Source organism: Thunnus maccoyii, chromosome 15, assembly GCF_910596095.1.
Source record: "Thunnus maccoyii chromosome 15, fThuMac1.1, whole genome shotgun sequence".
In the NCBI taxonomy this organism is placed as follows: domain Eukaryota; kingdom Metazoa; phylum Chordata; class Actinopteri; order Scombriformes; family Scombridae; genus Thunnus; species Thunnus maccoyii.
Genome location: NC_056547.1, coordinates 2820434 through 2834756, shown reverse-complemented (window position 1 = coordinate 2834756; position 14323 = coordinate 2820434). Strand labels below are relative to the sequence as shown.

The 14323-nt window shown below is 37.9% G+C and overlaps 2 gene segments (V, D, J or C); both read left to right on the top strand.

Annotated features, from left to right (window-relative positions):
* The first annotated feature begins 2077 nt into the window (after window positions 1-2077).
* LOC121912437 lies at window positions 2078-2681 on the top strand. The segment is given in 2 exon segments: window positions 2078-2129; window positions 2346-2681. Coding segments are annotated over 2 exon segments (372 nt in total).
* A 2810-nt stretch (window positions 2682-5491) lies between these two features.
* On the top strand, window positions 5492-11150 carry LOC121913436 (the record flags this gene model as incomplete). The annotated part of the segment is given in 3 exon segments: window positions 5492-5752; window positions 10651-10702; window positions 10828-11150. Coding segments are annotated over 3 exon segments (636 nt in total), but the record flags the coding sequence as incomplete, so codon positions are not given.
* Window positions 11151-14323: the final 3173 nt, after the last annotated feature.

Genomic DNA, 14323 nt, shown 5'->3' with positions numbered 1-14323 from the left:
AAAAAAGAGATAGCGAAGTTCCTAAACTTCTCATTTACGGTGCTACCTATCGAGCATCAGGGATTCCAGATCATTTTTCAGGCAGTGGATCAAAAACTGACTTCACTCTGACCATCAGTGGAGTTCAGGCTGAAGATTCAGGAGTTTATTACTGTCAGAGTGCACACTATATCAACAGTCAGGCTGTGTTCACACAGTGAAAAAGCGTCGTACAAAAACCTCCCTCAGTCAGACTGAACAGAAACTGAACTGACTGCTGCAGCTGGAAGCTACTGCAGAGACTGATACAGTTCACTGAACACACACACACACACACACACACACACACACACACACACACACACACACACACACACACACACACACAGATGATTTATGATGTTCATAGTGTCTCTATCAGTTTTCCTCCTGAAGGTCAAACAGTCCACCTCCCACCTCAACAACCTCTTACTGAGTCAAACAAATATTTAATCATTCAAGATTCATCTTGACTCAAAAATGTAAAATCTATCAAACAGAGACATTCTGTTCTTTCGTGCTGCCCCATCATCACCTCAGCTCTTAAACCCTCTTTATCACATTATGTTATGACACATCTCACACTCATCATCTCTCTGTGTATAAAAAAATGGATGAACTTCATAACTGACAAGATAGAATAATCATCTCATGATGTTCACTCATAAAAGTCAAATGTAAAAGCTTCCAAACTACCTCACGTCCTCTCTCATTTCAATCTAGTAAACTAAAGTACATAGTAAACTTGGCAGAATTTACTCCAGATACTCTTCATCTGTTAAAATTAAATGAAGTGCAAACTGCCCCGAGCTAGATTCTTTCATTTCCCTTGAAGATTTTTAACCTTTATCTGATGTTTTCCTGATTCCTGTAATAATTGATATTAATTGTAATTGTTGCTTTATTGTTGGTTGTCTGACTTTAGGCGTGTTGTTCTTGTTTGCTGGTTGTTTGGTTTTCTGACCATATTTGTTTCTTGCTCTCTGGTCTCTCTTGTCACAACAGATCTGTATCTCAATGACACTGACTGATGACATAAATGAAGGTACTAAAAGTGTCAATCACATCTAGCAGAGCCATAATATATGTAGCATCAACATGTGCAGATCATCATGATCATAATTTATTGTGTTCAGCAATTCATACATTACATGTCACTGAACAAACTGTGTTTGTGGACCAAATGCATTAAAGACATCAAACACTCCACACTGATGAGCCCATGATAACAACTGACTGTAAATACAGAGATACTTTTTATCTGTGAGGTTTATTCTTATGAAAAGATTGTGTAATTTGAAATAAAATATAAAGATGTTTTTAAAAAGGCCTTCAAGAAATTGAGAGATTCATTTTGTACCTGTTAGTCCCAAATGTGTGCAGACACGAGTCAAACATTCTGTAGAAGTTCACAAGTCTTCTGTCAAGATTTTTTGTGTTTTCAGCTCTAAATCGTAACAATTGGTTGAAAAGTTTTACCTCCATGTTTCGTGTATTTTACCTCAAATGAGACATCAGAGGAGGGATGATGGCTGAGATAAATATGTAACTTTCACAAAGAGGAAATAGACTTGACCTTACGCTAAGCTCCATTCTTTAAAGCTAAAATATCTGTACATTGTGCAATTTAACTGTATATTATATATAATTTTTAGTGTAATGAGTGACAGTTTTCTTTGCTCCTTTTTATTGCCTGTATTGTTTTTGATGCTGTAAAAATGTTTTTGTGCTTCCTTCATGGCCAGATTTATTTGTTGGACTTTGATCTGATTAAATAAGAAAAACTATTTCACAGAAAAGATTATTTGCTGTTAGGATTTGATTGTTGAGGATGACAAATGACAACATCTTTAGTTTTTTAATCTACATGAGGATGATGTAAATGTTGAGTTCTCCCAGCGGTGAGGAGGAAACAGCATGATATGTTGAGGACAGCTACAGTTGACTGACTCTGTGTGTTTGCATATCTGTCCTGCCTCTCTGCTCCCAGCCGTTAAGAGGCCAGTGTTGATCAGTGGCTGTCCAGACCTTTCAGAGCCACTGACACGCCGGCAGCACAATGATGATGTCACTGACTCTACTGCTGGCCACCCTGGGGCTCCTTGTTCAAGGTGAGACTCTCTTGTGAAAACTTTGCTTCAGGATGCAACCAGGTTCACCACAATGATGTTCTGCTGTGATGGAGAAACACTGAAACAAGCAGCATTTACCTTCTTCCATCTATTCTCCATGTTAAAGAAATTATACTCTTCTGTTTTCATGTTGATCATCTTTCTCCAAGATGGATTTGTCTCAATAACCCTTCTCCTTTTTTCCATGTTTCCCAGGTTCATCAGGACAAATCACTGTGACTCAGTCTCCTGGATCTCAGTCTGTTGTTCCAGGACAGACTGTCTCCATCAGATGTAAAACCAGTTCAAGTGTTAGTAACAACCTCCACTGGTACCTTCAGAAATCTGGAGAAGCTCCTAAACTCCTGATTTATTATGCTACAAACCTTCAGCCTGGAGTTTCAGATCGTTTTAGTGGAAGTGGATCTGGGACTGACTTCACTCTGACCATCAGTGGAGTTCAGGCTGAAGATTCAGGAGTTTATTACTGTCAGAGTGCACAATATATCAACAGTCAGTGGGTGTTCACACAGTGAAAAAGCGTCGTACAAAAACCTCCCTCAGTCAGACTGAACAGAAACTGAACTGACTGCTGCAGCTGGAAGCTACTGCAGAGACTGATACAGTTCACTGAACACACACACACACACACACACACACACACACCAGTAGGTCTTTAACAAGTATATACAGATCGTTCACTATCTTTCATCATAATTGTAAATATATATCAACACAAATATAATTACAAATGTTTATTAGACATGGAGGACTTGTTTCTCTTCTCTTCTTTAGATTTTTTTGGACTCCTGGTTTCTTCCGTTAGGAAATGCATCAGCATCTCCAACACGTTCTCACTCCCAACTGGTCACATATGGAAGCTTGGTCAGGACCCCGTAGCCTCACTTTTTAATGCACTGGGTACCCCTTTAGTGTCGTTTTTCAATGTGCAGTATCACAGCAGTCACTGTTAAAAAATAATCATATTTTATGGTGTGACAACACCGTGGTTAAGGTCTGGTGAGGTTTAGGCACAAAAACCACTGGGTTAGGGTTAGGGAAAGATCATGATTTGAGTTAAAATAAAAATAAAATAAAATAAAACCGGCAAGGAACCGTGCTCTGTGCTGTTTTCCAACTTTCTGCCAACAACGTTACAACCCCTCCACCTCCTAATAAGAAAGTCAGCTTATATAGATGTCATGTGAAGTACGTCACTTCAGAAATGTTGATATGAAACGTATTGTTGAAATGTTAATATGCTCCGTATTACAGGTGTTGAAATGTAGATGTTCAACGTATCTGTGGTTTGCACAAACATACAATGCCAACGTTTTATTCTGGCGACCAGGCTGAAATTTGTCACCTTATATAGACGTCATCGGTCTCATGGCGTCTATTTCAGACATTGTGGGAGTTCAACAGAAGTCTATCGGACTACCCTGCACGTTGAAAAATGACACTAAAGGGGTACCCAGTGCGTTAAAATGTGACAGTACAGGGTCCTGACCAAGCTTCAATATGTGACGAGTTGGGAGTGAGAACGGGCTGGCATCTCAGGCATCATTTCATTCACACCATTAAAAAGATCAGCTTGTATGCTGATGACATCCGACCAAACATCACAAAATCCTAATTTTTCCTTCTTTCGGTTACTAATCAGATCAGAAGTTATAAGAAGTGTTTTAACTATTCTCACTCCTATTTTTAAATTTGCATTAGATCTTTTTTTTTTCTTGTTTTATTTTACACAAACAGAAAACACATATTCAATACTCACACACATAAACAAAAACAACAGATATACCACATATATACATATATATACACATATACAAACGTACATATATGTTCATATATGTCTAGCACTATATGTGATTGTGGTTCAAAAACATTCACTTATACAGCAATTTAAATTAAACACATAATTTTATAGAAGGAACTGAATAAAAAAGAGATAATGTTAATTTATGATAACATAGAATAATCATAGTTCTGTATCCCAAGTTTTTGATATTGTCAAGATCTCCCATTTATTTATGTCTGAGCTTTTTGCTCTGCCTTTAATAATAAAATATTATTATTTAATAATGATCTTTTCCTGCAAATATTAAAGTTTTAAATGTAATATGAAGGAACTCAAAACCAGCTTTTTTGGAGAATCCAATATATAAAGCTTGCCAAGCAATACAATAATATTCAATAACATATTTTTATCATCTTGATAACCCCAAATAATATTGAGAGGGGATAAAGGTAAAAGGATTGCTTGTTCAGATAACCAATTTGCCACCTGCTGCCAAAAGGATGAAACCACTGGACAATACCAAAATAAACACAGAATATCCTCCTCCTCATCACCACAAAATCTAGAGATATTATCCTCAGTCATTCTCCATATCTTAAGCATTTTTCTTGGTGGTAACATCTTATACATTTTTTTAACTCAAAGGCCCATAAATAAGTAGAGCAAAATGACGAGTAAATACATCTAAAAATGTTTAACCAAGGAAGAGGAGTATCAAACACATCATTCCAATATGTTTGAAAATAATATGGATGAGAAGTTATATTCTCAAAGAACATAAAGAAATGATACATATCTTAAATAAATGTGTATTCAATAGAATACACATTTAAGAAATCAAACACATTTAATGAAGAAACACCTCCATCTATCTGTAAAACTCTGGATTTGAGGCCTTTCACATCACTAGTTGCACATTCTGCACTTGAGAAAAACAAAATATCAACATGTTAAAAAAACTGAAAACAATTCTGTGAAATTAGCCTCAAAATTCTTCCTTTACACATTTCACATCAGTCTTTCTAACTGCTTAATGAAATTCTCTCCCTCAGATTGTCACTCCTTTATGTTATGGATGATGTAAATGTTGAGTTCTCCCAGCAGTGAGGAGGAAACAGCATGATATGTTGAGGACAGCTACAGTTGACTGACTCTGTGTGTTTGCATATCTGTCCTGCCTCTCTGCTCCCAGCCGTTAAGAGGCCAGTGTTGATCAGTGGCTGTCCAGACCTTTCAGAGCCACTGACACGCCGGCAGCACAATGATGATGTCACTGACTCTACTGCTGGCCACCCTGGGGCTCCTTGTTCAGGGTGAGACTCTCTAGTGAAAACTTTGCTTCAGGATGCAACCAGGTTCACCACAATGATGTTTTGCTGTGATGGAGAAACACTGAAACAAGCAGCATTTACCTTCTTCCATCTATTCTCCATGTTAAAGAAATGATACTCTTCTGTTTTCATGTTGATCATCTTTCTCCAAGCTGGATTTGTCTCAGTAACCCTTCTCCTCTTTTTCATGTTTTCCAGGTTCATCAGGACAAATCACTGTGACTCAGTCTCCTGGATCTCAGTCTGTTGTTCCAGGACAGACTGTCTCCATCACATGTAAAACCAGTAGATATGCTTATAGCAACCTCGGCTGGTACCTTCAGAAACCTGGAGAAGCTCCTAAACTCCTGATTTATGATGCTACAGACCTTCAGCCTGGAGTTTCAGATCGTTTTTCAGGCAGTGGATCTGGGACTGACTTCACTCTGACCATCAGTGGAGTTCAGGCTGAAGATTCTGGGGTTTATTACTGTCAGAGTGCACATGTTATCAACAGTCAGTTTGTGTTCACACAGTGAAAAAGCGTCGTACAAAAACCTCCCTCAGTCAGACTGAATAGAAACTGAACTGACTGCTGCAGCTGGAAGCTACTGCAGAGACTGATACAGTTCACTGAACACACACACACACACACACACACACACACAAACAACACAAATAACAAACAAACATGAACAGTCATGTTTGTATTTCTATCTTACTGAGAACATTAATTGAAATAATGCATTCTTCTGCCCCTTAACATAAACTTAACCATCGCAACCAACAGCCTAACCCTAACTCTTTCACTAGACTGAAAAAACTGTTATTTTAAGATCCATATTTCCATTTGAGGACATAAAGTGTGGTTCTTTCAGCAAAGGACACTTTTAATAACAGACAAAGAACAATACCTTATCAGTACTTCACTCCTGTTATTTATCATCCCTGCATCACTCATCTGTGGACATTACCCAGACTGACAAATCTACAAATCTAAGCTCAGGCAGTTTACATTCATACCACAATCAATGAGACATGATTTATACTGTAGCAACAGAGGCAGAAACTAGATGTCAATAAAGTCAAATACTGAGAATGTATGTTTATTTTCTATTTTGGCAGCAGAAGCCAGAAAAATATATATTCTTAGTTTTATCAAACCTTACATCACTTTCACTAAAACCAGCCTCAGTGTAATTGCAGATCCTTCAAATGTTAATCAATTAAACTACTTCAGTGTAGAAAATTATATCATCTCCATAAAGGCAAAACTTTGGGGTTTTTTCATCATTAGCAGTAACACACTGAGATATGAGAAAGATGCTTTTAAATCAACTGCTGCACAGAAAACAATGAAACATTTTTTCACATTATTTTTATTTTTGAGCACTTTCGCATGTTCACAGTCTACACAGAACTAGATAAGAAAGTAGTTACTACAGAATAAGGACTTGTATGGTCAGACCTTACATGTACTGTTTATCGTGTAGCAGCAGGTTTGTACTGTGACTTTCTGTGAGACCACACTGAGCTCAGAGCAACACTGACGTGAATGAAGTCTGTCAGTGAATTAACCAGTGATTCCATCATGTTTGTATCTAAAGAGTGTTGTGATATAAAACAATATATGATGATATCAGTGTGATCAGCAGCTTTAAAATGTGTAGATGAAGAAACCTGAGGAACAGTAATTGTAATAAGAGAGGTGTTTTAAAGGCAGGCTCTCTGGTTATGAAGTCAAGAAACTCATTAAAACCGTTATGTATTTGTAAAACACAGCTGGTTTATACAGAAACTCACTAAAGCAAAACCCCACAAATTTCCAAACTTAATAATTATGTTTCGTATATGATGTTAAATTTATGGTAAAATGAAACTGACAGCCTTTACAGTTCTAGATAAGATAGTAAACATTTGAAGATGTGAATTAACTGATAGAAATCAGCATAAACATGAACACTGACGCATTTTGTTAAAACCTCAGTCCGAGCATTTCCATAGAGAGCCACTTTGCATCAGCAGCACCATGCTCCAGTGCTCTGGGAGAGTTTATAGTCCTGAGAGTTGAACACTGGATGACTGACAGCTGTCCTTCATCACAACAGAAGCCACAGAAATCCTCCTCATCAAAAACATGACTTTGATCTCCGTCCTCATCTGGACTCTCCTCTGCTGCTGCTTCACAGGTAAAGTCCAGAGAATCAAACTCCTCTCCTCTATGAACATCCGTCCTTCTGAAATGAAGCCGACAAAACCATCAAAACCATCAAAACCATGACGCTGCTTTATGTTTTTGTCTCTGTATCCTCAGAGTCCAGAGGCCAGATCATAGTGACTCAGCCTGCAGCAGTGAGATCTGCTCTGGGAGGCTCCACAACCATCAGCTGTAGGACCAGTCAGAATGTTTATAGTGGGAACTACTTAGGCTGGTACCAACAGAGAGATGGAGAAACTCCTAAACTTCTCATTTACTATGCTACCTATCGAGCATCAGGGATTCCAGATCGTTTTTCAGGCAGTGGATCAAACTCTGACTTCACTCTGACCATCAGTGGAGTTCAGGCTGAAGATTCAGGAGTTTATTACTGTCAGAGTTTCCATGTTATCAACAGTCAGTATGTGTTCACACAGTGAAAAAGCGTCGTACAAAAACCTCCCTCAGTCAGACTGAACAGAAACTGAACTGACTGCTGCAGCTGGAAGCTACTGCAGAGACTGATACAGTTCACTGAACACACACACACACACACACACACACACACACACACACACACACACACACACACACACACACACACACAGATGATTTATGATGTTCATAGTGTCTCTATCAGTTTTCCTCCTGAAGGTCAAACAGTCCACCTCCCACCTCAACAACCTCTTACTGAGTCAAACAAATATTTAATCATTCAAGATTCATCTTGACTCAAAAATGTAAAATCTATTAAACAGAGACATTCTGTTCTTTCATGCTGCCCCATCATCACCTCAGCTGTTAAATCCTCTTCATCACATTATGTTATGACACATCTCACACTCATCATCTTTCTCTGTATAAAAAAGTTGGATGAACTTCATAACTGACAAGATAGAATAATCATCTCATGATGTTCACTCATAAAAGTCAACTGTAAAAGCTTCCAAACTACCTCACGTCTTCTCTCATTTCAATCTAGTAAACTAAAGTACATAGTAAACTTGGCAGAATTTACTCCAGATACTCTTCATCTGTTAAAATTAAATTTAGTGCAAACTGCCCCGAGCTAGATTCTTTCATTCCTCTTGAAGATTTTTAAACTTCAATTATTTACAGTATGTGCAACGTAAAAATCTGATGTATCAGCTACAAATTAATTACAGTGTATTCAACCCAATACAAAAATCACTAAAAGAAAATAATGTGATCATAGTTCATTCATTTAAATACAATGTAGACATTTGACCAGTGAATTTTCCCAGCAGTGCATGTGAAGTCAGATCATATAATGACTACCTGCTAGGGTTGGGCCCAAATACAAATACGTTATTCAGCAAAGCACAAATATTGTTTGTTTTTTTGTTGGTTTTTTTTATGAATATTTGTTCCATACAAATATTTTAAACAGTATTTGTTTTTGAGAAGAAAAAAAAAACATGTCAAATACCAGCGTGCAGGTCGGTTACATCACTATCTCAGTGTCTCTCCTCTGCTCCGCTGTTACGTCTATCAGCAGGTCTCAACGAGGGGAGTCACATCCACCTGCTACATGACATGATACATTGATGTTATCATAGATGCTGAGCTTAACTTTCACTGTCATATCAATAATGTCACAAGATCAGATTTCTATCACCTCAAAAAATATCTCAAAAATCAGAGGCTTTCTGTCAAATTCAGACACTGAAGAACTAGTACATGCATTTGTCACAAGCAGACTTGACTATTGCAATACTATTTTTTCTGGACTCTCGAAAAACCGTTAAGCGCCTGCAGCTTATACAGAATGATGCTGCACGTATTTTAGACGAGACCAAGAAAAGTGCACATATCACACCTGTTCTTAATTCCTTGCACTGGCTTCCAGTAAATGCTAGAATTGATTTTAAAGTCCTCCTACTCGTCTACAAGGCACTGAATGGCACTGCTCCAAATTATATTAAGGAATTGCTTTTGCCATATGAACCAACAAGAAGCCTCACATCATCAGCCAGTGGTCTCCTTGTTGTCCTCCATGTGAGTGCTCTAAAGCAGGAGAAGCTGCATTCAGCTATTATGCTCCATACAGATGGACTGACTTTCCAAGTGATATTAGAGATGCCCCAACACTTAGTTCCTTTAAAAGTAGACTTAAAACATTTCTGTTTACTGTTGTGCTTAACTAGGTTGAGCAACTCTCTGCTCCTGTTTTAACTGAATTATTATGTACTTTAATTACCTATGCATCCATGTATACAATCATATGTTTGCTTGCTTTTATGTATGATGATATGTATGCTTGTATTTTATGTATTTATAATTGTATTGCTCTTTCCCTTGTGAAGCTCATTGTGTTGCTTTCTGTATGAAATTTGCTGTATAAGAAAATGTGACATGACTTGGAAGAGCAGATATTCAGTAAGAACACTGAACATGTGGAAGCAGCTGCAGACTGATCAAAGCTCTCGTGGTGTCTACAGTTTGTGAATCGCAGCTACATGAAGATTATTGTTTGAAAAGTTGCACATAAGTTACATTATGATCCTCTGAGCTCCAACAGATGAACCACAAACATTTGGTAGTGCACATAGAGACACCCAGACACAGAGGTATAAATCAGCATCAATACAGCATTACACCAGTCAATCCCACAATCTGCCTACAAGCTTCCTGTCTCTGCTCCTCCATCCCCATGCTGAAATACAGAACAATATAGTAAAGAGCAGGACAGAGAGGACACATGTGAGGGATACCATGTAGAGCAGACTCACTGTTTCTGTTAAAATGTTCTCCTTTCATCCTATACTTTGACATGCTTTAAAAACTACCATAATTTAAGAGTAAAATGGTGACAAAAAATGATAAAATCCCTGTGAATATACCCAGAGACAAACTCAGTATCTGTAGATTCATTGAACACAGTAACATGTGACAGCAGTTTATTATTGTAATAATATGTTTGTACACAGATGATTTGATGAAAGTTTCTTTATTGTTCATACATACAAAAATGATCAGCATTACTGCAAGCATTAAAAAAGTGTCACTTGAGAATGTGATGATTATGTTAATTAGTCAGAGCATTTCCATAGAGAGCCACTTTGCATCAGCAGCACCATGCTCCAGTGCTCTGGGAGAGTTTATAGTCCTGAGAGTTGAACACTGGATGACTGACAGCTGTCCTTCATCACAACAGAAGCCACAGAAATCCTCCTCATCAAAAACATGACTTTGATCTCCGTCCTCATCTGGACTCTCCTCTGCTGCTGCTTCACAGGTAAAGTCCAGAGAATCAAACTCCTCTCCTCTATCAACCTCCGTCCCTCTGAAATGAAGCTGACAAAACCATCAAAACCATCAAAACCATGACGCTGCTTTATGTTTTTGTCTCTGTATCCTCAGAGTCCAGAGGCCAGGTCACAGTGACTCAGCCTGCAGCAGTGAGATCTGCTCTGGGAGGCTCCACAACCATCGGCTGTAGGACCAGTCAGAATGTTTTTGTTTCTAATCGCTTAGCCTGGTACCAACAGAAAGATGGAGAAGCTCCTAAACTTCTCATTTACCGTGCTACCACTCGAGCATCAGGGATTCCAGATCGTTTTTCAGGCAGTGGATCAAAAACTGACTTCACTCTGACCATCAGTGGAGTTCAGGCTGAAGATGCAGCAGTTTACTACTGTCAGAGTTTTCACTCTATCAACAGTCAGTGGGTGTTCACACAGTGAAAAAGCGTCGTACAAAAACCTCCCTCAGTCAGACTGAACAGAAACTGAACTGACTGCTGCAGCTGGAAGCTACTGCAGAGACTGATACAGTTCACTGAACACACACACACACACACACATACACACACACACACACACACACACACACATATTAAATAGATTAAATTATTCGCACATTGCAGTTTTTAAGATAAATGAAAATATGTCAGAACACTTTAAGGAAAACAGTTTCTGGACAATGATTGTCTCGGGGGAAATCAATTAAGTTTTCCATCACAGCTTCTCTCCATCAATTCTTACCATATTATGATTTGATCCAATGTTTTAAAATGATAATCAATCGATTTACCGACCAATGAGAGAGATTGGCCGGGGACTTTTGGTTAGAAATTACTTGGTCATGACCTTTGACCTCGGCCTCATACTGGATCACATCTATCTCAATTATATCCTGTTAACAGAAAATATGAAAACACAAATCAGCATCAGAAACTTTCATAATCACAGCTCCCACCACCAAAAAATATAAATCACACTAAATATTATCTTACAGTAAGAAACCAATCACAGTAAGAGGATCAGAGATATGAAAACATTTTTTATTTTTACATCGTTGAAATAAATTTTAATTCAACTTCATAATAGTTAACTATTAAGTGGAAATTTTAATTTTTGTTAACATTTTAAAAGTAGAAGTATTGTTCTTTAATCTTTTTTCTTCTCAAGCTGTTCACATTTCAGTTTGACAATAATGTGTAAAGACCAGTTTATTGAAGCTGGTCTGAGTTACATCATGATTAAAACAGAAGAGAATATAAGTGATATAAATCAACACAGATGATATTTGTATCTACTACAAACATTTAAACACATTAAAGCTTTACATGTCAACATTATGTGTAATATTTGAGTACAAACTTACTTCCAACATCCAGTCTGGTTCCTCCACCGAACGTGAACCACAGTGATACAAACTGACTGAGTCGTCGTACAAAAACCTCTCACTGTAGAGAGACACGGCTCACTCAAAAAAACAAGTCTCTGTTAGTAAAATTACAAGTAACATCACCTGAGTGACAGATATTTCCAGAATATGTACATTTATTTCATGTTTTAAAGATAAATTGATGTTAATTTCTTTAGAAATAATATAAATAAACATGAGACATTCTGAAAGAAAATATGAGTAAAAGCTGAAACCATAAAAAATACATTCTGAACAATATTCTAATAAACTGATTGATCCATTGATTAAGCATCATCATCAGAGTAATCCAAGTCCCTGTTGGAGTCAGTCAGAGCATTTCCATAGAGAGCCACTTTGCATCAGCAGCACCATGCTCCAGTGCTCTGGGAGAGTTTATAGTCCTGAGAGTTGAAGACTGGATGACTGACAGCTGTCCTTCATCACAACAGAAGCCACAGAAATCCTCCTCATCAAAAACATGACTTTGATCTCCGTCCTCATCTGGACTCTCCTCTGCTTTACTCAGGGTGAGGAAAATCATTTTTCTGTCATGTGAAAATCATTTGGAGTGTAGCTGAGTTTCACCATCTCATGTCCAGTGTTTCTTCTCTCTCCTCAGGGTCTGTTGGACAAAATGTTGTCTTGACTCAGCCAGCAGCCAAATCACTGCAGCTTGGTCAAACTGTCTCTATTGACTGTAAGGCTAATAGACAAGTTGATCACTGGACTGGGCCACAATACTTTCTGTCCTGGTACCATCAGAAAACTGGAGAAGTTCCTAAACTTCTCATCTATGGAACATCAGACAGATTTACAGGAATCTCCTCCAGATTCAGTGGAAGTGGAGCAGGGAATAAAGTTGACTTCACTCTGACCATCAGTGGAGTTCAGGCTGAAGATTTAGGAGTTTATTACTGTCAGAGTCAACACTATATCACTATATCACACACACACAGATGATTTATGATGTTCATAGTGTGTATACCAGTTTTCCTTGTGAAGTTCAAACAGTCCACCTCCCACTACCACATCCATCTGAGTCAGCTCCACTGATGTCGATACACAAAACAAACTCACAATATATGAAACCTGACTGTCATTTTATGTGTTACAAAAAACCAAACTTGATGTATTGTTTGCCACAACATTCAGCAAATGTCATGAACAAATTGTTTTTGGGAAGAGGGTCAAATTCAAGTTTGGACACAAACAGTGTGTCAAGACCATCAGCAAAGGATTTGATGTTTATTGTCTGAGAGTTTAAGATGCCCCAACAAGGAGACCTTTAGTCTTATTTCTTTTCAGCTGCTTGAAAATTTTCATGACATTCAAGAATTGTTAAAAAAACACAACAATGAACCATGTCTATTTAACAGTCTATGTAGAAGTACATTGTAGTTAACAGCATCAATGGCAGCACTTTAATATGAAAGTACACCACTGATAGTGTCTTATTATCCATGTTCAATGTCAGGTCCTTTACAACTTTACAGTCAAACTGCTGGAAGTAACAATATTGAATGCAGTCATTTGCTTAAAAACTGGTTTGTCATTTTAAATATCTGTATGTGCACTTTTACTGATAACCTGACACGCTAGATAGTTTATTACACAGAACCATCTGACAAGACATCCTTGGAAACTGTTTGGAAAAGCGTAGACACTAAAAAAATACTTGGCAGGTGATTGGATGAACCATCTGTCTATCTACATCTATCACCGTCTTTCCTTGTGAGGCAGCTGGAGAATCCTTATAGGACACTGATTGGTCCAAACCACCGGTGGTTCGGACACAAGCGAATAAACTGAAGCCTGACAAGATGGATTCTCGCTTGATCTCATGATGTTGTGATCTCGCGAATCCAGCAACCTCGCAAGGTAACTTTTACTGTGTATTATATATGATTTTTAATGTAGTATGTGACCGTTTTCTTGGCTTGTTTTTATTGTCTGTATTGTATTTACTGCTGTAACAATGTTTATATGATTAAATAAGGATTTTTTTTTTTGCTTAAAAGATAATTTGCAATTAGTGTTTGATTGAGTGAGGATGAAACAGCATGATATGTTGAGGACAGCTACAGTTGACTGACTCTGTGTGTTTGCATATCTGTCCTGCCTCTCTGCTCCCAGCCGTTAAGAGGCCAGTGTTGATCAGTGGCTGTCCAGACCTTTCAGAGCCACTGACACGCCGGCAGCACAATGA